The sequence below is a fragment of the Rhincodon typus genome, chromosome 3 (assembly GCF_021869965.1).
Source record: "Rhincodon typus isolate 14 chromosome 3, sRhiTyp1.1, whole genome shotgun sequence".
NCBI classification, from domain to species: domain Eukaryota; kingdom Metazoa; phylum Chordata; class Chondrichthyes; order Orectolobiformes; family Rhincodontidae; genus Rhincodon; species Rhincodon typus.
The window spans coordinates 71,334,199-71,361,780 of NC_063334.1; the positions used below are offsets into that span (position 1 = coordinate 71,334,199).

The window sequence follows — 27,582 nt, forward strand, 5'->3', positions numbered from 1 at the left end:
TCAGATTCTCCAGCATCGGCAGTTCCTACTATCTCTGAAATTAGTAAGGCCAGTAGCTGAAGCAGCATCTGTACAGAGGAAGAACAGTAAATGTTTTAGATTGAGCAGAAACATTAACTCTCTACAGATGCTGCTTATCCTCTTGAATGTTTCCAACATTTCCTGATTTAACCGAAATAAAGTCGACAAGTTGGAGAAACCTTTTCTTTGTAAAGTTTTTTGAGAAAATTTTATGCTTGTGTTGACATTTTCTGTTTAATAGCTTGATACTTGTGAATTTAATGCACCTAAATTGTTTAAACTTTTGTATATTTAACAGGTCATTACTGGTGGTCATTACGATGTTGACTGTCGGCTAGAGGATGCTGATGGTGCAGTTTTGTACAAAGAGATGAAGAAACAGTATGACAGTTTCACCTTCACAGCTGCTAAAAATGGAACGTATAAGTTCTGTTTCAGCAATGAGTTTTCCACCTTCACACACAAAACTGTGTATTTTGATTTCCAGGTTGGGGATGACCCTCCTTTGTTTCCCAATGAAAACAGAGTCTCTGCACTGACTCAGGTACTAGAGCACTACGCTCTTTGAAACTTTTAATAGATTCTATTTCAAGTTGATTAAAGTTTTAACAAAAAAAAATTCCTTTCAATTTGGCCGGTCTCCTTTAAAGTCTCAGATATAGCCAAATTTAGTAGTAATAGTTGTGGAAATAATTTTGACTTGGCTAACAGCCTGCACCAATAAGATACAAATGTTATAATTTGTTAATGAGGACAAATAATATACTTTGCTGTATTAATTAGAGTAATTTCACATGCGTTGTTATAAGAACTGTGAGCAGGAGTAGGCAATTGAGCCCCTCGAGTCTGCTTTGCCATTTAATGCAATCATGCCTGATCTCTTCTTGGTTTCAACTTTGCTTTCCTGCCCGTGCTCCATGATCCTTCAACTCATTAATTAAAAATCTGTCTGTCTCCTCAATTTTACTCTGCTCCAGCATCCATTGCACTTTAGGATAGTGAATTCAACAGATTCACGTCTTTTTTGAGAGAGAGAATTTCTCCATGTCCGCATTAAATCTGCAACTCTTATGCTAAAACTTTGACTTCTTGTTCTAGATTGCCCTACAAGGGGAAACAGACACTCTCTGCTTATGTCAATCCCCTTCATCATCTTTATATACCACAATTAAGTCTCCTCTCGTTCTTCTAAACTCGAGAGTACAAGCTGAACACAATCTGTCTTCATAAGATAAACCCCTCATCTCTGGAAGCAACGGAGTGAACCTATAATTATATGAAAAACGACGTTGATTTTTGTTTTCCAAATACCCTCAAGATCTCCGGTTAATTTTAATTCTTTTAAATGGGTGGACTTGGAATGGGGCAAGTCAAAATGTTGAGTCTGAACAGGAATCTGCCCGCCTGCTCCTGGTTTTAACAGGAGGAAAGCGAGGATCCAGAGATCAGTCTGCTCTTGGGCTGCAGATTAGTCATTGAAGCCTTTTAAGAAGGCTGTGCATCATATTTTGTGGTTTAATTTGAATTTATATTGTCAGAATCTCTTGGGCTTTGGGATATTATGCAGGTTAAATAAGGTGAAAGGAGCTGGAACCATCAGCCTAAACACCACTGCTTCTGGGTCAAGAGGAGTAAGTGTGTTTCCCCCACCTTCAACAATACACCTACAATCAATTCCTAATTCCCATCTCCTTGACTTTTCTTGAGCCAATCCATAAAACATAAGCTGTGGGGTTAAAACTCATTGCTCAATACTTTGTGTTAACAGAGCCCTTGTGCATTTGTAGTTTCAAAATAAAATTTGATGACATTTTCAGTTGAATTATACACATTTCCAATAAGCATATCATCTTTTTCGACATGTTTATGTTTGTGTCTTTAAAGATCAGTGGTTAAATTTTTGGTTTTATAAAGTTCAAGAATCCTAAAAACATTTTCTAGACAATTACTGCAAGACAATTGTAGGCAAACTTTAATGTCCCAAAGTTTTGATTATAATTATGTGTGTTAATACACAGGTATTATCAGATATCCACTGGGATAGTACCTTAATGAGTATTAGAACATTATTTGAAACTGGTCTAACTCATCTTCTCATCCCTACTTAACACATCAGGAGAGAGGATGGAATTGTAATTTACTACCAACAGAACTTTGGAAACAGTATTAGCAAGAAGTGGTTCTAAAATGAATGATTTTACTTGGATGATAAGTTAAAATTTTAGATTTTATGGATACTTATTTTCATTGATTTCTTTGACCTGTGATAGTGATTGTAAACATAATTGGACTGAAATAAGGTCATTAAAGCGGCTCTTCCTATTCTGTTAAGAAATATACAATATTCAAAACTAACTGCTACGGTTTACATGTTTGTGCTTTGATGCAGGACTGGACAGTGTGTGACAAATCTAAACTTCAATGGAAAATAGCTATTGCTAATAGTACTTTCAAGTGTTTAAATTGTTGATTGACACACAGTTTGGAACATATTTTGCTTACTAATTCAATGTATTGTGGATGAATCAACTTTAGTAAATGTGAAAATAATTTATTTTGTAAGAAGTTGAAGCTTAACAGAACATAGTGATAACAAATGTGATTAAGACTTGGTGCAGTAGTTTCGCTGCTAAAAATTTCTTGAAGTGAGCGACGTTTTAATATTGTTGATTTACTATCCAGAATTTGGTGTATATTTTATGGGTTTTGATGTATATAAATGAAAGCTATTTTTCTTAAAATCAGATTCTTTATTTTGTTTACCATATTTATGCTTTCACTTTTAAAACAACAGATGGAGTCAGCTTGTGTCACAATGCATGAAGCCATGAAATCTGTCATCGATTACCAAACTCATTTCCGTCTAAGGGAAGCACAAGGCCGAAGTCGTGCTGAGGACCTCAACTCAAGAGTTGCTTTTTGGTCTATAGGTGAAGCTCTTATCTTGTTGGTCGTGAGTCTTGGCCAGGTGGTTCTCCTCAGGAGCTTCTTCTCAGACAAAAGAACCACTTCCACACGTGTAGGTTCATAACAAGTAGCCATGGCATAAAGTCTAAGCAGTACCTGACAGTTTTCGGTTCAGTATCTTGTGTGTTTGAAGATTAAGTTCAAGAAAACTGTTAAGATTAAAATCCTTCTTGAGCTGATTTTCTCATCACTTTGGATTATTTAGCAGATCAGATATTTGAAGATAGAATATTAAAAGTTTACAACAACTGGATGTCACAACAGATAACTACACAATGAGCTGTGTCCACTAGGGGGCAAGGCCATTGATAATTAATTTTCCTTGGTTAAATGATTCCCAGTTCGTGCATCTTTTGAAATGTGTAATAGGTGGTACATCTCACATTGCTGCAATAGAATTGAAAATATAGTTCTTTTGACTTCAAAGTATCAAAACTAACTTGAAGCCCAACTAGCTTCACTTATCACCATTAGTCTGTTAGGCATCCAGGTGTTTCAAGACCTTTCTTAAACAAGCAGCAGCAATCGCGTTGAATTGTCACTTGTGCTTTGGTTTGTTAAAGTGAGGTAACTCTCGAAATACTATAGCAGTTTTTAAGCATACTGCTGTTTGCTTTGAGAAGCAAGTTTTGTACCTTTTCCATTGCACAAGGTTGTGCATAAATTACAGTATTTCCAAACAAATTTAGTCAGGTTACATCTTGTAAATGTTCTGCCTATTTTAAAATGCCCCTTTAAATTGTCATGGTTTTCTAACAGTTATGATTACAGTGGAATAACCATTTTATAAGGTTGGTAAGGTTAGAAAAACGTGCTTTTCAAGGCAAGATATTGTTTTATAATAAAGTTTTTTTTTTGTTTTTTGTTTTGTGAAACTTTGTTTTGTGTACATTGGTAATCTCAAACAAAAAAATCAAGTGTTGAGTAAATCAAACCAGTAAGGATTAAAAAAGGAGGAATTTGGGGTTTTTGTATGTGGCAGGGTGTAAATTTCTTTCTGCTTAGGAATGTAATGGGGATAACAAATTATCCATAGAATGTTTTCTCACTGAATGGAATTGATTTAAAAGAAAATCTATATATTGTGTTTAGGGTCAGACCTTTATAGATGTTGCTTTCTTTAAGGAAAGAGCAGAATTTTTTTTAAAAATTGTAATCAATCTCCAGATTTCAATGAGCAGGTGCAGGGCAGTGATAAATCTATCAATTGGGAGCTTCAGTTGATTTTGCTGATATTTTGTGCTTAAAAATTGTAGGTTTAATGCTGCCCACCTAAGAATTTGATGATTTTTCTTATGCCATCTCCCTGTATTTAACATTAATTGCCCATTTAAATAATCAGAAGTTTGGTTGTGCGCAGTTTTAAGTACCCACACCACTGAGTGTACACTGATGGATGTTTGTATGTAAGCTTACTTCTTGGCATAAAACCGATTGTGATATTCCATCTGAGAATTACAAGTCTGATGAGTAATAATAGAATAGTAACTATTGAAATATGTACTTGGGATAAGTTCTTGTGTTTAAAACTTTCATTTAATTAAAAATGTTCACATTGCACTGTAAATTCTGAAACAATGAGTGCTTGATTTTATTTTGTATCAATGCAAACACAATTTGTTACAAATGCATAAATTATTGAAAATACAAGACATTGTATTGATAAGCGTTGTGCATTTTATGTTTATATCATGTCTTGTAACATAAACCACTAGCTAATCAATCTGAGTCATTATTCCGATTCATTCAGTTTTCAGGAATCAAAATATAAATCTGCTTTGGGAAGGTAATCAGTAGTTGTAAGAAGAAAGGTTTGTAAAATTGGACAACACAAAAATCTAAAACCCTGCATCTGATATCTGTTCCGAAAGATCTTAAACACAGTAGTCATAGATGGTTATTGTAGGCTGAATATAAGCTAGCAGTGTGGGGGAATCTCATCTCAGGGTAAATGTACACGATTTTCCAAGGAGTGTCAACAGTTCTTGTGATGCTTGTAGTAGACAAGGTTCCTCATTTCCTTCACACAATCAGATCATTAACTGCAAGTGTACATATAGATATAAAAACTTCTTTTTTAATTCTGAAACAAGCTTGCTTTTATGTACCTTGCTTTTAAAACTTCGCCGAAGTGTTAAATAAAATTTTACACTGGCCACATACATGTTACTTGAGTGAATGACCAAAAACTTGAAGAGAGCAGATCTTCAGATTTGTCTTGGAGTATATTAAGAGGTAGAGATACATTGAGGAACTTCTCAAACTTTGGGCGTAGGCACCTGCTGATGGTGGAGTATTTCAAATTGGGTCCTTCACCATGCTAGAATTAGAGATATCTGAGGGTTGTTAAACTCGAGGAATTTACATAGATCAGGAGTAGTGAGGCCACAGAGGAGTTTAAAAACTAGTATGAAAATTTTAAATCAAAGTATTGCTGACTAAAGCCAGTGTAGGTCAGTGAGGTTAAGGTGAGAGGATGAAAGGGATTTGGTACCATATTAGAATCCAAGCTGCAGGGTATTGGATGAGCTCAAGTTTAAGGAGAGTTGGAAGGCTAACCTGGAGACCATTGGAATAGTCAGGGTAACAGGAATGGATGAAGGTTTCAGGAACAAATATGCCAACGCAGGGCTGGAATTGGGCAATGTTATGGAGGTAAAAGTAAGTGGCCTGCCCTTTTGTGCATAAATGCAAAGTACTGTAACTGTGTTGAATACAGGACATGATAATAGATTTCTTCACGCCAAAGTAGTTTGCATAGATGATACATCGAAGACATAAATACAAGTCCAAGTATTCCCTTGGGCTGGGGGAATGAAGAATTACATGCACTGTTTTTTAACAAATTTTAAATACAAAGATGTGCTCGGAATGATACACGGAACCATTCCCCATAACAGTTATCTTTTGAAAATAAATGTAGCCTATCTGCCATGTCGTAAGCAATGATGAGTCAGCAAAAAAAAATCAATGTACAATTTTGTGTCAGCAACTTTTTGAATAAAGATAATACTACATGTACCCAAGTTTGTTGGTACTGGAGTATGTTTTTAAACGAGTGAAGTGAAGCAGATTTACAGTTTGTAACTTATGGTGTTCTGTCAATTTTCCATTCTTACCTTTTTAATGATGCTATCATTGCTAGGACTGTCAAACCTCTGTTACATTTGCTGTTGTCTTGCCTTGTTTTACTGACTTTCCTGAAGTGGATCAAGAATCTGCTTCAATTTTTAAACATCCTTGTATAATAAGGTTTTGTTTTCAAGACGTCTGCTTACAGTCAAAATGATTTCATTCAAAGCTACGTCAGTATAGTATAGTGCTATCCCAGACAATTTAAATCAGTTGACGTACATACGTTGAAAAAGATTTTTTTTTCGACAAGATCATCTGTTAAATTCTGTATATTTTGATGTGAAAGATAAAAGATATTTGTAATTCAATCATTTGTAATACTTAAGTATTTTGGAACATGACTTTGGAGTGCTGGGAGTTCAAGTTGTCAGAATTAGAAAGAGGTGCCCCTCTGGCTTTATTTTAAAAGAGTTTGCCTTGTACGAATTGATTCTTACTCTTGCCTTCAAATATCTAACTTGTAGGCACAGGACAAAAATCTGCTTGGTGAGTAAGTGTGAATAATTCAATCTCTACTTCCTAATCTCCAGTTTATAGTAAAAGGTCTAAAATTAAACTCAAGGTATGACAGAGGAGCTTGACCAGACAAAATGTCCATCCTGTAGCATGTGGAGAATTATGGACACTTGATGTGTTAGAAGTGTTACTGCAGAAAAGCTCTGGGTTTTAGAGTTTGAGTGGCAGCTGGTGTTACTGTGGACCGTCCACGAAACAGAAGAATACAGATGGGATGCTGAGGGAGGTGGTCACATCATAGGATAAGGAGATGCAGACAAATAGGGAATGGGTGGACAGTACAAGAGAACCGGACTGCTAGTGCTGAGCCCCTGAAACTATTTTTGTAATTGATTTTCTGATCTGGATACTGGTGGGGACAATGATGTGTCAAGAGTGCAGCAAGAGCCAAGTCCATTCGCTTTACAGAAGGGAAGGAAGAATGTTGGAAGAGCAATAGTGAATAGGATCTTCATTAGTTATGGGAATATACAGGTTGATATATTGCTGCAGGGTTGAGGTGTCAGCAGCTGCAGGGCTTTCTTCTGGGAGTAAATGATCAGTCAGAGGTATGATCCACATTGATGCCAGTGACGTAGATAGGAAGAGGGATGTGGTCCTGCAGTCAGCATTTAGAGAGCTAGGTAAAAAATTAAGAAGTGGAACTCTAAATGTAGTAATTTCCTGATTACTCCCAGTGCTGTGTGCAAGTGAGTACAGAACGAGGAGAATAAAACAGAAATATATAGAAAGGTAGTGCAAGAAGGAGAACTTTACTACAACTGGCTCTGTGGGAGATGGCACTTCTATAAGCCAGAACAAAGCACCTGAACCATGCTAGGACTGAGCACTGAGTGGGGTATTTTGCTGCTGCTTATGGGTAGCTTTAAACTAAGTAGGGGTGTGGGAACCTGAAGTGAATACCAGGGTGCACCAAATATTGGGAGAGATGGGTAACACTAGAATAGAGAATTGTTAACAGATGAAGACAGAAGAAAGAATTTAACACATTCTAAATTAGGGTTACGTTGAATGTATGTGAATGAAGTGAGTTGCTGATGCAAATTGCGAACAATAATTATGGCGTGGCTATTACAGAAACTTGGCTCAAGGAAGACTATGACTGGATGTTAAATATTCCTGGATGGATGCATGGTGTTCAGGTAAGTTTGGAAAGGAAGCAGTTGAGGATTTTGACAGTATTGCTAAAGAGCAATGTTGTGCTGGAGAAAGAATGTCCCAAAAGGTTCAAACAAATAAGACAGCAGTTATGAAGACACTGCCAGAGAATATAAAAGGGAATTACAAAAGTTGTCTATAAGCAGATAAATAACAAGGGTAGTGAAAGGAGCAGTACAGCTGATTAGAGACGAGACAAAGGGGATTTATGTATGGAAGCAGGGGGCATGGTTGAGGTGTATCTATATTTACCTTGGAAGCAGATGTCGATCCAAGCTATGGTGACGAAGAAAGGTTCAAAATTATGAGATAAGCTTTTGACAAGACACTAAAACCAGAAAAGGTATTTAAGGAAGTGAGAGTTTGGTTTGTGAAGGCACTGACCAAAATTATTGCAAACATTTTGCTCTTGTTGAAAATGGATATAAGGAAAAGCCCAGCAATTGTAGACCAGTCAGTTTAGCTTTGGGGTAACTTATAGAAATAATAAATCAGTGTAAAATTTATAGTTATATGGATGGCAGATGTTAATTAATTAAAAGTTAATGAAGAGAACCAGCATGAATTTCTTAAAATTGTCTTTAGTTAATAGATTGAAGGTTTTAGCTGATGTAATAGAGAGAGTTGATGAGGGTTATGCTGCTGGTGTGGTGTACATGGACTTCGAACAGACTAATGATACAGTGCCATATGCCAGACTATTGAGCAAAGTTAAGGCTCAAAGGATAAATTAGGCAGTAGCAATGTGGATACAAAATAAAATGAGTGATAGGGAACAGAATAATGGTCAATGAATATTTTTTGGGTTGGAGGAATGTTTGTAGCAGAGATTCCCACGGTCAGCATGGAACCCTTGCTTTTGACATATAAGTGGTCTAGACCTTTGTGTACAAGGTACAGTTTCAAAGTTTGCAGACAATCCAAAACTTGGAATTACTGCAAAATGAGAGTGTAAAACTTCAAAACACAAGTTAGTAGAGTTGATAATAGATGGCAGATGAAGTTCAATGTGGATGTTGTGGACCAGGCAAAACCCCTCAAAACATATCAAAGAAACCATCACTGGATAAGTGTGAAGTTATAGATTTTGGGAGAAAGCACATGGAAAGAGAGTATAAAAGAAAGGGTACAACTTCAAAGGGTGTGTAAAAGCAGAGGATATGCATTTGTTAAGACCAAAATTAAAAGCCAAGCAGTCGACCTCCATTTCACGTAACTGCTAATTTGGACATCTTCTCCATTGGGCATATTGACAAGGGGGCAATCGGAAGTGCTTCTTTTTAACCCATTTCCCATGGTCACATCGAGCCATTTTTTTATTGTTTGCACAGATATCACTCTTAAGGTTTTCTAGAGTGAAAGGAATTTATTACCCTGACACGGCAAAGAATAATGAAATTGTGTCTGAACACACCAGCACACCAGAAAAAGTGGTACACATGAGGCAAAATATGCCTCTGTAGTTTGAGTCTTTAAAGTTTTTGAGGTATTAGATTTTAAACCTGAGACCACAGTTGATTAATTGTTCAGTATCCATGGCAGTAGCAGCATCTCTAGATATTTTGAGTGTTCAATGAATGGTCATGTTCCTGAGTTGCTATTTTCCCAAATTATCAGTTTTGCAACTAAACCTTTTTTAACGTTAAATGTGAAGTGCAGTGCGTGTGGTTTGCCGACTGTGTATGTATGGTAAACATAAGAACTGGGAGCAGGAGTAGGCAATTCATCTCCTCAAACCTGTTCTGCCATTTTAATATGATTGTGACTGTTCTCATCTTGACCTCAGCTCCACTTTTCGGCCTGCCCGCATAACCAATTAATCCACTACTTAATTCAGAATTTGTTTACCTCCTCCTTAAATTTATTCAGTGTCCTGACATCCACTGCACTCTGGGGGAGTGAATTCCACAGATTCATGACTGACTGCGAGAAGAGTCCTCCTTCCCATTTGCTTTGAACCTGCCATCCCTAAACTTACAATTATAATTGTTTGTCCTAGATTGTCCCCCAAGGGGAAGTATCTGCTCTGCATCTACTTTCTCAATCCCCTTTGGCATGTCGTACACATCATTTGGATCTCCCTTTATTCTTCTAAACTCTATCAAATATAGGCCTAAACTGCTCAATCTCTCCACATAAGACAAGCCTTCCATCCCTGGAATTAATCTAGTGAACCTTCTCTGAACTGCTGCCAGTGCAATTACGTTCTTCCTTAATTAAAGGAGCCAAAACAGTACACAGTTCTCCAGATGTGGTCTCGCCAATGCCTTGTACATTTGCAACAACATTTTCCCACTTTGTATATTCCATTCCTTTGGCAATAAATTCCAAAATACCATTTGCCCTCCTTATTACATGCATACTAGCTTTCTGTGACTCTTGCACGAGGACATCCAGGTTCCTCTGCACTAAAGCATTTTCTAGTTTCTCTCCATTTTAGATGTCTTTTTATTCTTCTGCCCAAAATGGAAAATGTCATACATATCCAGGCTAAACTCCATCCGCCAAGTTTGGCCCCTTCACCTAATCTACTCTTATCCATTTCTAACTTTCTTTTTTCTTCATGGCAGCTTACTTTCCCACTTATTCTAGTGTCATCTAGTGAAGCTAGATCAAAGACTAGTTTTGACATCAGTTGATGATTGAAAAGTAAGATGTTGCAATGTAGCAAATATTGTATTTGAAAATATGCAGTGTTCATATCTATAAAGTGTCTTTGTGCTGAGATGTTGGATGTTGAATTGGATGATTTGAATGATTAGCTTTCACTAATAGAGGGATTGAGTTCAAGAGCCGTGAAGTTATGCTCCAGCTGTACAAAACCCTGGTTCGGTCACATCTGGAGTATTGTGTCCAGTTCTGGTCGCCTCATTACAGGAAAGATGTGGAAGTGTTAGAAAACGTGCAGAGGAAATTTACCAGGATGTTGCCTGGAATGGAGGGAAGGTCTTACGAGAAAAGGTTGAGAGAACTAGGGCTTTTCTCTTTAGAACGACAAAGGATGAGAGGTGACTTGATAGAGGTGTACAAAATGATCAGAGGTATAGATAGAGTGGACAGCCTGAGACATTTTCCTAGGCTGGAGGTAGCTATTATGAGGGGGCATAGTTTTAAAGTGAGTGGAGGTAGATATAGGGGAGATGTCAGAGGTAGGTCCTTTACTCAGAGAGTAGTAGGGGCATGGAATGCATTGCCGGAGAGGGTCGTGGAGTCGGCCTCATTAGGGGCATTTAAGCAGCTATTAGATAGGCATAGATGATAGTATAAGATAGGGGCGGAGGTTAGATAGACCTTAGGTTTAGGGTAAAAGTTCGGAACAACATTGTGGGCTGAAGGGCCTGTACTGTGCTGTACTGTTCTATGTTCTCTGTTCTATGAAGCTGAATTTGTGATGTCAACTTGTTTTAAAAATGGGCCATATTTATATACTTTAAATGTTAGGTGGCTTAGCTGCTGGTAGTAGTTTTAGTCTGTATGGGTAATCTGGAAGAGAGGAATCCATAGATAGACATTGAAAATCATCGTCGATAGTTATGTATTCACATGAGGTAAGGAGAAGCCTGGAAACTATAGACCTGCGAGTCTGACTTTGGTGGTAGGTAAATTGTTGGAGGTGATTCTGAAAGATCATATTTATATGCATTTGGAGAGGCAAGGAATGATTAGGGATAATCATGGTTTTGTGTGAGAGAAATCATGTCTCACAAATTTGTTTGGGTTTTTTGAGGATGTAACCAAGAAGATTGAGGGCAGAGTGGTGGACATTGTTTACTTAGACTTTAGTAAAGCCTTTGACAGGGTTCCGCATGGTAGACTAATTAGTAAAATTAGATCACCTGGGATTCAGGGTGAGCTTGTCAATTGGATGCAAATTGGCTTAACGGCTGGAAACAGAGGGTGGTGGTGGAGGGCTGTTTCTTGGACTGGAGGCCTATTACCAGTGGTGTTTCAAAGGGATCGGTGCTAGGTCCACTTTTGTTTGTCATTTATGTAAGTAATTTAGATGAGAATATAAAAGGCAGATTTAGTAAGTTTGTGGATGACACCAAAATTGGTGGTATAGTGGACAGTGAAAGATAGTTTCTAAGATTACAGAGAGGTCTTGATCAATTGGGTCAATGGGTTGAGGAGTGGCAGATGGAATTTAACTTACATAAGTGTGAGGTACTGCATTTTGGTAAAACAAACAAGAACAGGCCTTATAATTGTATAAGTAGGGCCTTGGGCAGTGTTGTAGAACAGAGAGGGGTTCAGGTTCATAATTCTTTTGAAGTTTGCATGTAGACCGTGGATAAGAAGGCTTTTAGCATGCTTGCCTTCATTGCTCAGACCATTGAGTATAACAGTTGGATCATCATGTTGAGGTTGTGTGAGATGTTGGTAAGGCCTTTCCTGGAGTACTGTATCCAGTTCTGGTCACATGTTATAAAATGGATATTAAGCTGAAGAGGATTCAGAAAAAAATTACAGGATGTTGCTGGGAATGGAGGGTTTGAGTCATAAGTAGAGGCAGGATAGGCTGGGACTTTTTTCACTGGAATGTCGGAGGTTGAGGGGTGACCTTGTAGAGGTTTATAAAATCATGAGATGTATAGATAAGATGAATGGCAGGTGATTTTTTTTCCTAGGGTGGGAGATTTCATGACTAGGGGGCATACTTTTAAGGTGAAAGGGGAAAGATTTAACAAAAGCATGAGACACACTCTCAAAGAAATATTTTTTTTACACCGAGAATGGTTCATATGTGGAATGAACTACCAGAGGAAGTGCTGGATGCAGGTACAGTTACAATGTTTAGAAGACATTTTGATAAAGTCATGAATAAGAAATGTTTGGAGGGATATGGACCAAGCACAGGCATTGATATTAGTTTAGTTTGGGATTATGGTCGACATGGACTGGTTGGACTGAAGTGTCTGTTTCTGTGTTTTATGACTCTTTAACACTATGAGGTCTCTAATAGTACACTATGTGCTTGTTCCTACCATTGCCATCCTAAATGCCCCAAACAGGTACCAAAAAGTGTCCTTTCCAAATTACACAGGGACATAAAATGTAAAAGCAGAAGTATGCTATTTAGCCCTTTAAGTCTGATCTGCAATTCAATGAGATCACAGCTGATCTGATAATCCTCAACTCCACTTTCCTGCCTATTCTCTGTATTCTCTGCAGTTTAGAAGAATGAATGGGGGCCTCATAGAAACCTATAAAAATTCTAACAGGATAATCTTTGGCTGATTTTCAGTTTTTGCTTCATTCACTCACATGTCATTGGTGTCACTAAATGGGGGAAATGCTAGAAGGATGGCCCTGATGATCAGGGAGTCCAGAACCAGTGTTCACAATCTGTGCATCTGGGATAGGCCACTTAGGACTGAGATAAGGAGAAATCTTTTCACCCAGACAGTGGGAATCCTGTGGAATTCTCTGCCACTGAAAGCAGTTGAGGCCAAAACATGGAATGATCTTTTTTTAAAAAAAGGGCTTAGATGTAGTTCTTGGGGTTCATGGGATGAAAGAGTATGAGGTGAAAATGGGAATGGGATACTGAGTAGGATGATCAGCCATGATTATATTGAATGCTGAGAAGGCTCATAGGGCCAAGTGGCCTACTCCAGTTCCTATTTTCTGTGTCTATAATCCTTAGCGATACCGTAAATTTCCCAAATATTAAGGGTTCATGATTTTTCTCCAGAAAATAGATTTCCTCACTTAAGGAAATGTATAGCTATTAGAGGCTGTTTTAGTTGTTACAGAAAATCTTAAATGAGATGATTTACTAAGTTTACAACTTTGTTCACACAATAGTAAGATATCCCCTCAGCATCTTATGTGTCCACTTTAAATGGACAATTATACAGTTCTGCTAAAAAGTATCTGAAGATGCAAAACCAAATCAAATGAATCCAATTTGATGTTACTTATTTTATTATTATTAAATATTATTGGACAAATTTTATCTGAGATTTCTAACATTGTCTAATTTCATACCAACATAAGATCAAGAGTAAGCTACTTGGACCTGTGAGCCTCCTCTACTATTCAATAACATAATGACTGATCTATTTTAACCTCAACTGTCTTTTATCCGTTGGTAATCTATATAACTCATCCTTAAAGATATTTTAATATTTGGCATTCACTGTTTTTTGAGGAAGAAGATTCCAAAAACTGTCAACTCTCTGAGTGAGAAAAAAAAGTTTCCTCGTCTCAGTCTTTAAAGGGCAAGCTCTTCTTTTTAAACTGTGACCCCAGTTCTTGATTCTCCCAAAAGAGGAAACATTCTTTTAACATCCACCCTTCAAATCCCCCGGGCATCTTGTATGTTTCAATTAAGTCACCTCCGACTCTTCTAAACTTGAGAGGATATAAACCTAGCCTGTCTAGCCTTTCCTCCCAGGGCAATCCACTCATTAGAAGTATTAGTCTAGCAGCCTTCTCTGAACTGCTTCCATCAAATTAACAGTCTTTTGTAAGTATGGTGACCAGGACTGTATACAGTACTCTGGGTGGACTCTCACCAATGCCCTGTATGACTGACGCAAACCCTTGCTACTCGAGCATTCAATTTCCCTCACAATTAAATGTGATATTCTATTAACTTTTCTGATTACTTGTTGCACCTGCAGTCTAAACTTCTGCAATTCATGCATTAGGACATCCAGATATCTCCGCATTGCAGAGCTCTGCAACTTCTAATCGTTTGGATACTGTTTAAAAATTCTTTCTGAACAACAACAAGTTTTTCCTCATTGTACTCCATTTGGTAGATCTTTGTCCACTCAATAAACCTAACTATATCCCTTTATAGACTGTGTATGTCTTCACAACTCACTTTCCTACCTACATTTCTGTCATTAGTAAATTTAGCTATCATACCTTCAATCCCTCCATCCAGACCATTTATGTAAATTATAAAGTATTGAGGCCACAGCACCTACAGCTGTGGCACACTACGTGTGACATTCTGGCAGCCTGAAAAAGACCTACTTGTTCCAATTCACTGCTTCCTGTTAGCCAGCCAGTCTTCTATCTAAACCAATATGTTACCCCAACACCATGTTGAACATGTACAAGACATACTTGTTAGAACTTAGCTGGAGTCGTGTGTACAGTTATGGGCTCCACATTATGGGAAAGATGTGAATTTATTGGAGAAAGTACAGAAGCAATTTACAAGAATGGTTCCAGGAATGAGTAATCTCAGTAATGAGAATAGATTGAACAACTTGGAGAAAAGAAGGCTGAGGAGAGATTTGACACAGGATTTCTAAATCATGAGCAAACTGGACAGAGTAGATAGGGAGATGTTGTTTCTATCCATAAAAGATGAAAAAAAAGCAAGGATGATGTGAAAAACACAGCACATTGTTAGGGTATGGAGAACACTCCCTGGAAATGTGGTGGAGACAGGTTCAACTGAGACATTCAAGAGGGCATTGGATGATCATTTGAATGGAGATGGTGTGCGGGGATATGGGGAAAAAGGCAGGAGATTGGCACAATGGGCTGAATGGCCTCCTGCACAGTAACAATTCCGTGATTCTTTGAATTTATGTCTGTCAACTTCATGTTCCTTTTTAGGTATGTCCTTTACCCTGGTAGCTGCAATGGAATTTTACATGGTTCACTCCTCCATGAATCTTTATCTTTAAATACTTTTCAGTGTCTCTGTGTGTTTTACCTAATTAGTTATAATTATTTCTCAGCAAAACCCAAATTTATAGCCAGATATTGTTGGAAAACATAGCTAAAGTTATATAACCTGCCTCTTTCAATTAGCTTAATCTGTTTTTTTAGATGTTCTTTAGAATATGTCTACCTTTCCTTCCTGATCATATTTATTTATTTTAAGTAAACCAACATTTCTAAAACCATTTTGTTGTGAGGAATGTTCACAGCAACATTGGTAAAGACCCCCTAAGTTTCATGTTTTATATTAAATTGACAACTCCTCTCAGAGCAGCCACATGGAATTTGGAAAAGGAAATACCACACTACTGCTTTCAACACATTTTCCTGTCTAAAATTAGGCTCAAAATATTGGCCCAGATGTTCCAATGGCCAGACAGTTGATGGAGCAATGTAGACTGGAGTTGCTTGCCAGGACCATAAAGAATCCCCTGTGCAATTGATTTTGGGAAATTGCCCAGGAAGTTGAATTTTCTGATGAGCAATTCCCCTGAAAAAGTTCATTAACATCAGAGAATTCAGTGTTCTGACTTACTTAACCTTGATATTATCCAGGAAAAGTTAGAGGATTAAAAACCTACTCTAATTCCTGGATAACTATTCAACAGAGCCCTTGGTATATCATTGACCCCCCCACCCAATGCATCATCCTGATCTTACATCCTGATCCCTCAGACCAATCCTTCTGGACCTGTTACAACCAGTCTGCCCACTACTGACCCTACCAGACCTGACCCAACCACGCAGATCTGCCCGACTCGACCTGAAAACCATCATATCCCATCCATGTCAACTCAACCATGCCGTCCCAACCCAGCCCAACCCAATCCTGTTGGACCTTCCCCTCAATGGACCTTCATTCCCTTCCTGCACATCCTGAACTGACCCTGATACCCACCAACTCGTAACTCAACCCTACTAGACCTAATACATCCAACTCCAAAGTGACCCTTCAGGACCTGACACCGACTCAATTCAACTGTGCCATGTGGAACAGCATCTACCCAAACTTCCCATCCTAACACAAGCTCCAATGGCCACTCCATCATCACCACGTAACCTGACCCAGACCTAGCAGCCCCCAGCCCCAAACACCTGCCAGTCAAATGGGAGGGTGCTGGGGAGTGTTGCTGAACAAACAGACCTTCGAGTGCAAGTTCATAGTTCCTTGAAAGTAGAGTCGCATGTAGACAGGATAGTGAAGAAGGCGTTTGGTATACTTGCCTTTATTGGTCAGTGCATTTAGTATAGGAGATCATGTTGCAGCTGTACAGGACATTGGCAAGGCCTCTTTTGGAATACTACATGCAATTTTGGCGTCCATGCTGTAGGAAGGATGTTGTGTAACTTGATTTGGATCAGAAATGATTTACAAGGATGTTGCCAGGGTTGGAGGGTTTGCATTATAGGGAGAGGCTGAATAGGCTGGGGCTATTTTCCCCGGAGCATTGGAGGCTGAGGGGTGACCTTACAGAGGTGTATAAAATTGAGGGTCATGGATAGGGTGAATAGAGAAAGACTTTTCCCTGGGGTTGGGGAGTCCAAAACTAGAGGACATAGGTTTAAGGTGGGCGGGGGAGATTTAAAAGGCACCTAAGGTGTAACTTTTTCATGCAGAGGGTGGTGCTTGTATGGAATGAGCTGCCAGAAGTAGTGGAGGCCGGTACAATTACAACATTTAAAAGGCATCTGGATGAGTATATAAATAGGAAGTGTTTAGAGGGATATGGGCCAAATGTTGGCAAATGAGACTAGATTTATTTAGGATATCTGGTTGGCATGGACGATTTGGACTGAAGAGTCTGTTTCCATGCTGTACAGCTCTATGACTCTAAATGTCCAGAGAGAACATACTCTGGAAGAATAGTGAAATCTTCAGACAGCCTGAATCTATAAAGTCAGAGACTTGGGGGGAGATGGTGTTGTAATAAATGTGATTATATACAAAAATTTATAATGTTACTATGGTGAAAAAGTTTGGAGGAAGATGTTATTCATTAAAGGCGTAAGTGTGTGAAAATATTAATACTGAACATTGCTTCAAGCGCAGCCTGATATGAAGATGTCACATGGACTCAGGTGAGAGATCGTGAGGAAGTAAGACAGTGGTGTTCAAACCTCTCCAATCATGACCCCATTTTGGTGCATAATAATTACTGTGATTCCAGACCTATGAGAGTGAGGTTGATGTGGTGGAGGTGAGAAATGTGCATTGAGGTAACACTACATACTTGAAGCAGACATGCTAATTACTGGTGCCATATTGTCTAGGTAAAGTTCTATGAAATTGATAAACTAAGAAAGACAAGCTGTCCCAAAATGGATAGGATTGACAATTCAAGAAACAAATCAGGAAATAAGAGAAAGTGAAATCAGTAAGATGTTGATCGCTTTTAAGAAAGCAATCAAGAATTGTTTAGCCAATCTGTGATTGCTCATCTATGATTCATGCATTGGCAAGCCAACTAGTGTTCAGGATGTCACTGATCATGAGTAGAAGTTGTGTTAGAAAAGGTTAAGAAGTAGTGATTCTTTTCGTTTCAGGAAAAAAATACCAAAGACAGAAGAACAACTTCAGTCAGCAGAAGAGAATAAGGGATATGTGCCAAGTCAACCAGAAATGTGAGGTGGTGTCTTGAAAACTGTACTGCTTTTATTGATTATCATTTCTTTTGTATTTGTTATGATAAACTTATTAAATTATGTAAAACCTGTGAAAATATTCTTGTACCTGCAATAGGTCCTGCAACTAATTAAGGCTAGTAGACCTGAGGTTGTTGACTTGCTTGCCGAGCTGCCTTGTTTTTGTTCAGACGTTTCATCACTGTGCTAGGTGACATCATCAGTGGAGCCTCTGATGAAGCGATGTTATTCTACTCTGCTTGGAATTTATACTGTCCGGTCCGTTATGGTGAATACCATCATTTCCGGTTTTGATCTGTATGGGTTTGTATATGGGGTCCAATTCTATATTGGCTAAGCCAAACATAGACACGCATGGGAATTCCTAGAGGCATGGTTCTCTACCCATACTTCAATCAACAAACATATAGAATTGGACCCCATATACAAACCCATACAGATCAAAGCCGGAAATGACACTTCTCACCATAATGGAATGGTATAAATTCCAAGCGGAGTAGAATAACATCGCTTCATCGGAGGCTCCACTGGTGACGTCATCTAGCATGGTGACAATACGTCTGAACAAAAAACAAGCCAGCTCGGCGAGCAAGTCAACAACCTCATCCGCAACCTGAGCTACAGATCTTTGCCAATACTTTAAGCTAGTAGACTGCTTAGATTGGCTTTCTCAACTCAATTTATTATTATAATTGTGGGCTGTTGTGGTGCAGTGGTAATGTCTCTAACCTAGGACCAGAAAGCTTGGGTTCATGTTCCAATACTTCAGAAGTGCATCATAACATGTCTGAACAAGTTGAATAGAAAATATCTGCAATCGCCTACGATCTTACGATTAAAGTTAGAGAAAACCACAAATCTTACATTTGGGGGTGTGGGAACATGGGGAGAGGTGGGAACATGGTAGTGGGTGTTGTGCAAGGCCTGTGAATGGTGGGGGTAGGGAGCTCCACAGAGTTTCTAAGTGAAAAACACATTCTGTTCCACATTGCTTTGCGTTTAGTAATCAGGCCCCAAGGATTGTAAGATTGATCTTATAATATGATGAGCTGAAGTGATGATTCATCTTGCAATGCTTCTCACAAAAACAGATTAATATTACCCTAATTGACTCCTGCTGGGTATTGTACCCTATGCATGAGCAGTTCTCCGGTATCTCATACAAGTGACCATTCTTCAAGTGCAGGCCTGAATTGCAAGTGTCTAAGTCCTGGCTATTTGTAACTGACAAAAGCACATCTAAATCCAATCTTGTCATGGCTAATAGCTGCAAATGTGCTTCGTATCACACCACCATATATGGTTTTTCAAGCTTCAATAGTTTGTTAAACTATACACAAATAACATTAAATTAGTTCTCAAAATCAATAAATGTTTTTCAAATTAGTTTTGAAATGATAAAAAATATAGACACAGTGAGTGGGATAGAAGAAAATGGAGTTTAATTTAGATTAATGTTGTATTTTGGGAAGTCAAATCAGGGCAGGACTTACACAATTAATGGTAAGGTCCTGGGGTGTGTTGCTGAACAAAAAGTCTTTGGAATGCAGGTTCATAGTTCCTTGAAAGTGGAGTTGCAGATAGATAGTATAGTGAAGAAGGCATTTGGTATGCTTGCCTTTATTGGTCAGTATAGGAGTTGTGATGTCATGTTGCGGCTGTATAGGACATTGGTTCGGCCACTTTTGGAGTATTGCATGTGATTCTGGTCTCTCTCCTATGGGAAGGATGTTGTGAAACTTGAAAGGGTTCAGATTTACGCGGATGTTGCCAGGGTTGGATGGTTTGAGCTTAGAGACAGGCTGAATGTCTGGGGCCATTTTCCCTGGCGCTTCGGAGGCTGAGGGGTGACATTATAGAGATCTATATAATCATGAGGGGCATGGATCAGGTAAATAGGCAAGGTCTTTTCTGCAGGGTGGGGAAGTCCAAAACTAGACGGCATAGATTTGACGTGAGAGGGAAAGTTATAAAAGGGATCTAAGTGGAAACTTTTCCATGCAGAGGGTGCTGTATGTATGAAATGAGCTGCCAGAGGAAGTGGTGGAGGCTGGTATGATTACAACATTTAAGAGGCATCTGGATGGGTATACGAATAGGAAGGGTTTGGAGAGATATGGGCCAAATGCTGGCAAATGGGACTAGACATATTTCGGATATCTGGTTGCCATGGATGAGTTGGGTTTCTGTGCTGTATATCTCTATGTCTCTATATGACTGTATTTGACATAGCTATTTAAAATGACAGGAATGAGGTGTTTAAGGTACATTATATCATATGGATAATACCACAGTAATAAAGTCATATTTTTTCCTCAACCATATAGTAAAAAAGATAACTGAATAGTCTGGGCAGAATTGCACTATATTTGAATTGTAGGAAAATGCATTTATTATCTATTTTGCAACATGAATTTAGCTATTATGTTAATATTAGACTATTCTCTTTCATTCTCCATTTTCTGTTTTTTGTTGAATCATGAAGTGTGCATTGTAAACATTGTAATTCAATTCTTGTCTTGATTTTCTACAAAATACTTAATATAGTTATGACACTATCACTAGCAGCAAAATACAAACTCATGTTTTTCCAGTGTCAATTCACCTTCTGAAGCAGAATAGGGCCCATCAGGGCCAATCAGTACTCAAGTTCGGGAATATTATATGAATTAAAAAACACATATGTACATGTAAATGTAACATTTTTAGAACTGAAAGTTTTAAAAGAAATTGGTGTCAGTATGGAGGAAAGATCATTTGACATTTTATTTCAGAACATTTTCAAGTAAATGTAACTTAACTGAGGTGATAGTTGGTGGGGGGTCATCAATCCATATTCATCTATCCCATCTATCCAGCAAGACCATACAGTTTCCACTGCAAGTTATCTTAGTTTCTAAAATGATTTGCGCAATTTTGACTTTTACCACTCCCTGCAGAACACCACATCAAATATTATTTAGTTTTGTGAAGAATTTATTGATTTGTGTTCAAAAATGATTATTTTCTAGTTATACCCTATGTTTTAATCCCATAAAAAAGGCTTTCACTTTCTTTCATTCATTCATGGGATGTAGGCATCACCAGCTAGGCCAGCATTTATTGCCCTTTGCTTGTGGCTCTTGAGAAGGTGGTAGTGAGCTGCCTTCTTGAACTGCTGCAGGCCATGTTTCAAAACTACGATAGGTTGCAGTGGGGATGATGTAAACTTATGTAGTATTTTGCGTCATCTCAAGGGCATTTAGAGATGACCAATAAATGCAAGCAAGTGAATAGCACCCAAATCCCATTAAAAAAATTAAAAGTTAAGGGCATCTCAAAGTTGATTTATGGCAAATTAAGTACCCTTGAGGTATAGAAACTGTTGTAATATAAAGAATATGACTGGTCAATTTCAGCATAGCTTGCTCCCAGAAACAGCAATGTGATATTAACCAGGGCAGTGATACTGACTGGCTTGCCCTACTTAGAACTGGAATCAATTTGATGCACCAATTGCCCTCCTTCTTTGTCATAAAGGTGTGACTTGATGACACTACTTTGTTTAGTGTCCCAGGATACTTGGGAATTATGAGTTTACATGTCATTTTGCCTCTTCCCTTAAAAGCTCTATTTAATGCCTTTGGTGAATCCAATTACCAAATCAAAGGACAATTCCTAATTACTAGCAAGATAATACAGCAAATAATTAGGAAGTCAAATGGAATGTTGGCTTTTCTTGCAGAAAGGAAGAACTATACAAGACAGGGCAGGGCATTGATGGAAAACACTGAGAATAGTTTGTATAGTTTGGTCTCCCTATTTAAAGATGGATATGCTTGCATCAGAAGAATTTCAGAGAAATTTTTACTACCCTGATTGCTGTGAATATAAGAAATAAAACACGTAATAAATAACATATTTATAACAGCAAAAAAACTCTTACAGAACTCCTATTTGGCACAGCAGAAATTTTCACTCTCTCTGGAAACATGTAAATAATTCTAAGCAGTTGGGGTCCAGAACAAGGCAGAGATAAAAATCACAAAGACAGCATTTCCTGTACTAAGGACACTATTCTCTTGAACTAATAACAGGGAGCCTTCTGGCATCAGTGTTCCTCTTTATCTATATGTACCTATTTTAGGTATTTGTGGCTGCCAAATCACAATATCTTACAGAAAGAAGGTACTGTATATAAGGAATGGTTGGGTAGGTTACACCTGTACTCAGTGGGGTTTAGAAGAAACCACACAAAACACAAAATTCTGGGCGGTCTTGACAGGTTGACGCCGAGAGAACTTTTCCTTTCTCGGAGAAATTAGAACTGGACACAGTTCAAATATAAAGGATCTCCCATTTAAAATTAAAACAAGTAAGAATTTCTGCTCTCGGACATTGGAATTCTCTTCTCCAGCAATACTGAAGGTTGGATCATTGAATATATTCAAGGCTGAGTTGGACAGAATTTTGGGCTGAATACCATTCTGGGAATGTACAACAATTTTTAATTACAAGGTAATTTAAGGTTGTAAATTGTCATAAATTGTTTCAAGGGGCATAATCAGACAAAGATTGACTTTGAACCAGAGGAGATATTGGAATAACAAGGTGTAGAGCTGGATGAACACAGCAGGCCAAGCAGCATCAGAGGAGCAGGAAAGCTGACGTTTTGGGTCTGGGTCCAGATCCGAAACGTCAGCTTTCCTGCTCCTCTGATGCTGCTTGGACTGCTGTGTTCATCGAGCTCTACACCTTGTTATCTCAGATTCTCCAGCATCGGTAGTTCCTACCATCTCTGAGATATTGGAATGACTTATTAAGAACTTTGTCAAACACTGGCTTGAAAGAGAGTGTCAGAGGAGAGAGAGTTGATGAATCTAGGAAGAAAATTTCAGATCTAAGTTTCTAGATGACTTCAGTCATGGTTGTCAATGTAGAGTTGAATGGGATCAAAGAAGAGTCCATCGTTGGAGACTGCAGAGTTCTCAAGAGGTTTGTAAAGCTCGAAGATATTAGAGTTGGAAAGCACAAGCCAATGGAAAAATGTGAATGCTTAGCATGAGAATTTTAAATGTGAGGCATTGGGCAATTGGGAACCAACGAAAATCATGGAACACAGGTGTAATGGTGAGGAAGGTGCTGCAGGTTAGGATATGGGCAGCACAGTTTTGGGTGAGTTGAATTTTGCAGAATGTGGAAAGTACGAGAGTGACCGATAGAGCATTTGTCTGGAAGTGGCAAAACATCATGATAGTTTTAACAGCAGATTAGTTGAGAACAGCAATGTTCTAGAAGTAAAAGGTGGTGGTCATTTTCGGTAGAAAGGGTACAGAGGCAAGAGCTCAGTTTATGATCAAACAGGATGTTGAATTGTTTTGTTTGGCCTGCAGTGGTCAGGGAGGGGATTTAATCGAGGTGAAGGAATAGTTGGGGGTTTAAAGCCAATTGATTGGATCTTCGGGTCTAGGCCCGAAACGTCAGCCTTTCTGCTCCTATGATGCTGCTTGGCCTGCTGTGTTCATCCAGCTCTGCACCTTGTTGTACTTGACTGGATCTTCCCATTGTTTAATCTGATAAAACTAACCTGGGCTCGATTGGATTGTGGGAAATTAGGCTGACAACACAGAGCATTAGAGGGGTTGACAAAGATGAATTAGAGCTGAGTGTTATCATAGAAATGGAAAGTCATATATTCGGATGATGTCATGAGGACCAGCATGTAGATGAGAAACAAAAGGGAGTCAGTAGATCTTTGGAGATCTTCAAAGATAAAGGTTAGGATGAGGGGAAAAGGCTTGCACAAGATCATCCAGCTACGACTGGATAGCTAAGAATAGAACCAGAAGAGGGCAGTAACACTCAGTAGAACAATTGAGAAAAGGTGTTTCACATACTTTAAGCTTGTCATGGACTTCTGTGAAATAAATTTTAATAGCTCCTATTATAATGTAACACAACAGAGTTTACAACCTGTTTTACACCTTTTAAATTAAATTTAGTTGGTATCTACAATCCAAATCCTTGCCTACAATATACATTTAAACATATTTTCAAACAACGGTGAAATAATACTTGATTCAATCTGTGACAGTACGAATGTGGGATAGAGAGAAACAAAACTTCTATTTTTAGAAAGACAAAACAGTTATTTGCAGAATTAAATATTTAAAGAACAATAATACACAATGTGTGGGATTTACAGAGCTGCTTGGAGAATGTTTCCATAGATCAGACAACAGGATTGTATCTTTTATGAAGAAGGGTCCTGACCCGAAACATCAGCTTTCCTGCTCCTCTGATGCTGCCTGGCCTGCTGTGTTCCTCCAGCTCCACATTGTGTAATCTCAGACTTCAGCATCGGCAGTTCTTACTATCTCTGAGGATTGTATCTTTCCTTCTTTCGGTCACCTCATTGATTACATTTAGAGATAATCATAAAATAAGAGGCATGCCTGTTAATCTAAGAGATTTTTCAAATAAATCACTCATGATCTTCCCATGAAGTATCTTTCTGCATCAGCTTCAGTTTTTTTGGGCACTGCAAAGTCCTCTTTGATATCTGTGTTGTTGTCTGATGGCAACTTTGTTTCTTTCGTTGCTGTGTCCATTTTGTGATGTAACTGTAGGCATATCACATTTGTGGTTAATGCTTTGTTTAATAAGCACAGCATTTGCTTCATATGCCACCTCTACATTTCAGGGGCTAAATGGGGACAAAGCCACAAATGAGTTCCAGAAAATGAAAAGCTACATATCCTAAAATATCTAAAATTTAAGCAAAAAACTGTATGTGACATAAATACCTAAATTGTAAATAAAACTTGTACGATTTGCCTATTCAACAAGTATTATTCATCAATTATAGCTGTATAGATATTTACTGCAGAGGAGGACATTCAGTACATTGTATCCATGCTGGTCAAAAAATACTTGACTACACTAATCCCATTTTCCAACTTTTGGCCGATAGTCCTGGAAGTTACAGCAACGCAAGTGTACAACTAACTACGACTTAAATGTTATGAGTATTTTGACTCAACTACACTTTCAGGCAGTGAGTTCCAGACTCCCACTACCCTCTAAGTAAACATTTTCTCCTCAACTCTCTTCTTAGCTTTCTACCTCATACCTTAAATCTATGTCCTCTAGTTACTAACCCCTTTACCAATGAAAAATTTCCACCCTATTTATGCCCCTCATAATCTTATACACACCTATTGGGTTCCCTCTCACTACTCCAAGGTAAGCAGCCCCAGCTGATCCAATCTTTCCTCATAAGACAGACCTGCCAGTCCAGACAGCCTCATGGTAAATCTCCTCTGCATCTTCTGTAGTGCCATTACATCCTTCCTATAATGTGGTGACCAGAACTGCACATAGTACTCCAGTTGTGGCCTAAACAGCATTTAATACAGTTTTGCTTATATCCTATTCTTCAGCATTGATAAAATATTTGATCCTCTATCTCTTCCTGATTGTTTTGGCACCTACAGTATGTACCCAGCAATGTGTTTTCCCTTTTTGTGTTTTTTATTTCTACTCATATGGCCTCATTTGAGGATTCTTTCAAGATACCACCCTTCCGCTCTGCGATAATTGATTTCTAGACCAATACTGCAACTCCTGATCCTCTTCTATTCCACTCTCTTTCTCTTCTGGATACCCTAGAACCAGGAATATTGAACTGCCTATCGTATCAGGCTTTTAGCCAAGTCTTGGTCATAACTATGATAATCCCAAATGCCTATCTGTGTCCTCCGCTTGTTTATCTATTTCTCTGGTTCCTCGCATTAAAATATATCATATTTAACCTTGCTAAACCCATTTCTTTCTTACCTAGCCAATGCTTTCTTTACCATCCAGACAAATTCATGGGGCAGTATGGTGGATCAGTGGTTAGCACGGCTGCCTCACAGTGTTAGGGACCCAGGCTCAATCCCACCCTTGGGCAACTGTCTGGGTGAAGTTGGCACATTCTCCCCATGTCTGCATGAGTTTCCTCCTACAGTCCAAAGATGTGCAGGTTAGGTGGAGTGGCCATGCTAAGTAGCCCATAGTGTGCAAGGATGTGCAGGCTAGATGGGTTAATCATGGGAAATGCAGGGTTATAGGGTAGGGGAGGGTGAGTCTGGATGGGATGCTCTTCAGAGAGTCAGTGTGGACTGGTTGGGCCAAATGGCCTGCTCCCACACTGTAGGGATTCTATGAATATCTTATTCCATCTCTGCTTTTTTCACCCCACCGAATTATTTGTCAGAGTCCCATCCCTCTGCCAATCTAGTTTAATGATATTTCACATTTTTATTGTTTTCTTTTTTGGTTTCTTTACAATGAAAGTTTTATAATAAGCTACAAGTTTATTATCTTTACTCTTGTCATGTTCAAGTTTGTATCCAGGATACTATTTAAAATTGAATTTGACTCACTAATAATATTTAAAATACACATCAATGTTAAAACATACATAACACTTAAAATCATATTGGGGGAACAACTAAATTAAAATCAGCCTTCAATGAGAGCCCAAGCCTAGTGCCCTAGTTAACAGTATAAGCCAGTAAGGCCAGCTTACTGCACAGCTACCAGTGTCAGCTATGTCCAACAGGAGGCACTGATCCAGATGCTACTAGTACTTATTGCCCAGAACCAGGAGAGAGTCTGTGGTGGCCAACAGATCTCATACTAGTAGACTTGCTGTTTTCTCACTGGGCAAGTATTTTTTTCCTTCTAGGAAATCGCTCATTGTTAAACATCATAAGCTCTGTGTCATGACTCCCTGGGCTAGCATGCTGGAAATCAAGCCATTCTATTCTCAGAGTCATCATAAAAGTTAAAGATTTGATCAAAGTACGCAAAATCCCCAATTTGCCTGTCTGATTGACAGAATATATAGATGCAGTTTCTGTACTTAATAAGAATTACTACTGATTACAAAAACATAGATTCTAATGACAGGTGAACAACTGTGAACTGACAACATATAGCTATAATAGTTTAAATTCTAGCCCCCTTCTAAAACAACACTATACACACAAATAGACAGACACAGTCAGACAAAAAAAAATGGTTTTATGAGTGGAGTTAAAAGAAATCTGGGGAAAGGGAACAACAGCATCAGTCCTCAAGATTTGGTGAAGGGTTCCTTTCCTTTCCTAAAACCTTTGGTTCTTTCACTTCCAGAGAAGGCACCAAGTGATTGATTCACAAATTATAAAATCTCTGACATATTGGTTAAATGCAGCAACAGCTGATTGGCAAAAATAAACTGGTTTACTTGAGGGCTAGTAGGAACTGCAGATGCTGGAGAATCCGAGATAACAAGGTGTAGAGCTGGGTGAACACAGCAGGCCAAGCAGCATCAGAGGAGCAGGAAGGCTGACGTTTCGAGCCTAGGCCCTTCTTCAGAAATGGGGAAGGGAAAGGGGGTTCTGAAATACATAGGGAGAGAGGTGGAGGCGGATAGAAGAT

The 27,582-nt window shown here is 38.5% G+C and overlaps 1 protein-coding gene and 1 long non-coding RNA gene across 2 annotated transcripts in view; one reads left to right on the forward strand and one right to left on the reverse strand.

Moving 5' to 3' along the window:
- The window catches only part of tmed7 (transmembrane p24 trafficking protein 7), a 12,090-nt gene extending 7,535 nt beyond the window's left edge, over positions 1-4,555 (forward strand). The window contains exons 2-3 of the mRNA XM_048593625.1: positions 320-565; positions 2,816-4,555. Coding sequence (XP_048449582.1) covers positions 320-565; positions 2,816-3,052 — 483 coding nt within the window. The 3' untranslated portion in view covers positions 3,053-4,555. The remainder of the gene's footprint in view (positions 1-319; positions 566-2,815) is intronic.
- A 16,068-nt stretch (positions 4,556-20,623) lies between these two features.
- Positions 20,624-27,582, reverse strand: part of LOC125482827 — a 14,280-nt gene continuing 7,321 nt past the window's right edge. Inside the window, exon 3 of the long non-coding RNA XR_007261809.1 lies at positions 20,624-24,817. This is a non-coding gene — a long non-coding RNA (uncharacterized LOC125482827). The remainder of the gene's footprint in view (positions 24,818-27,582) is intronic.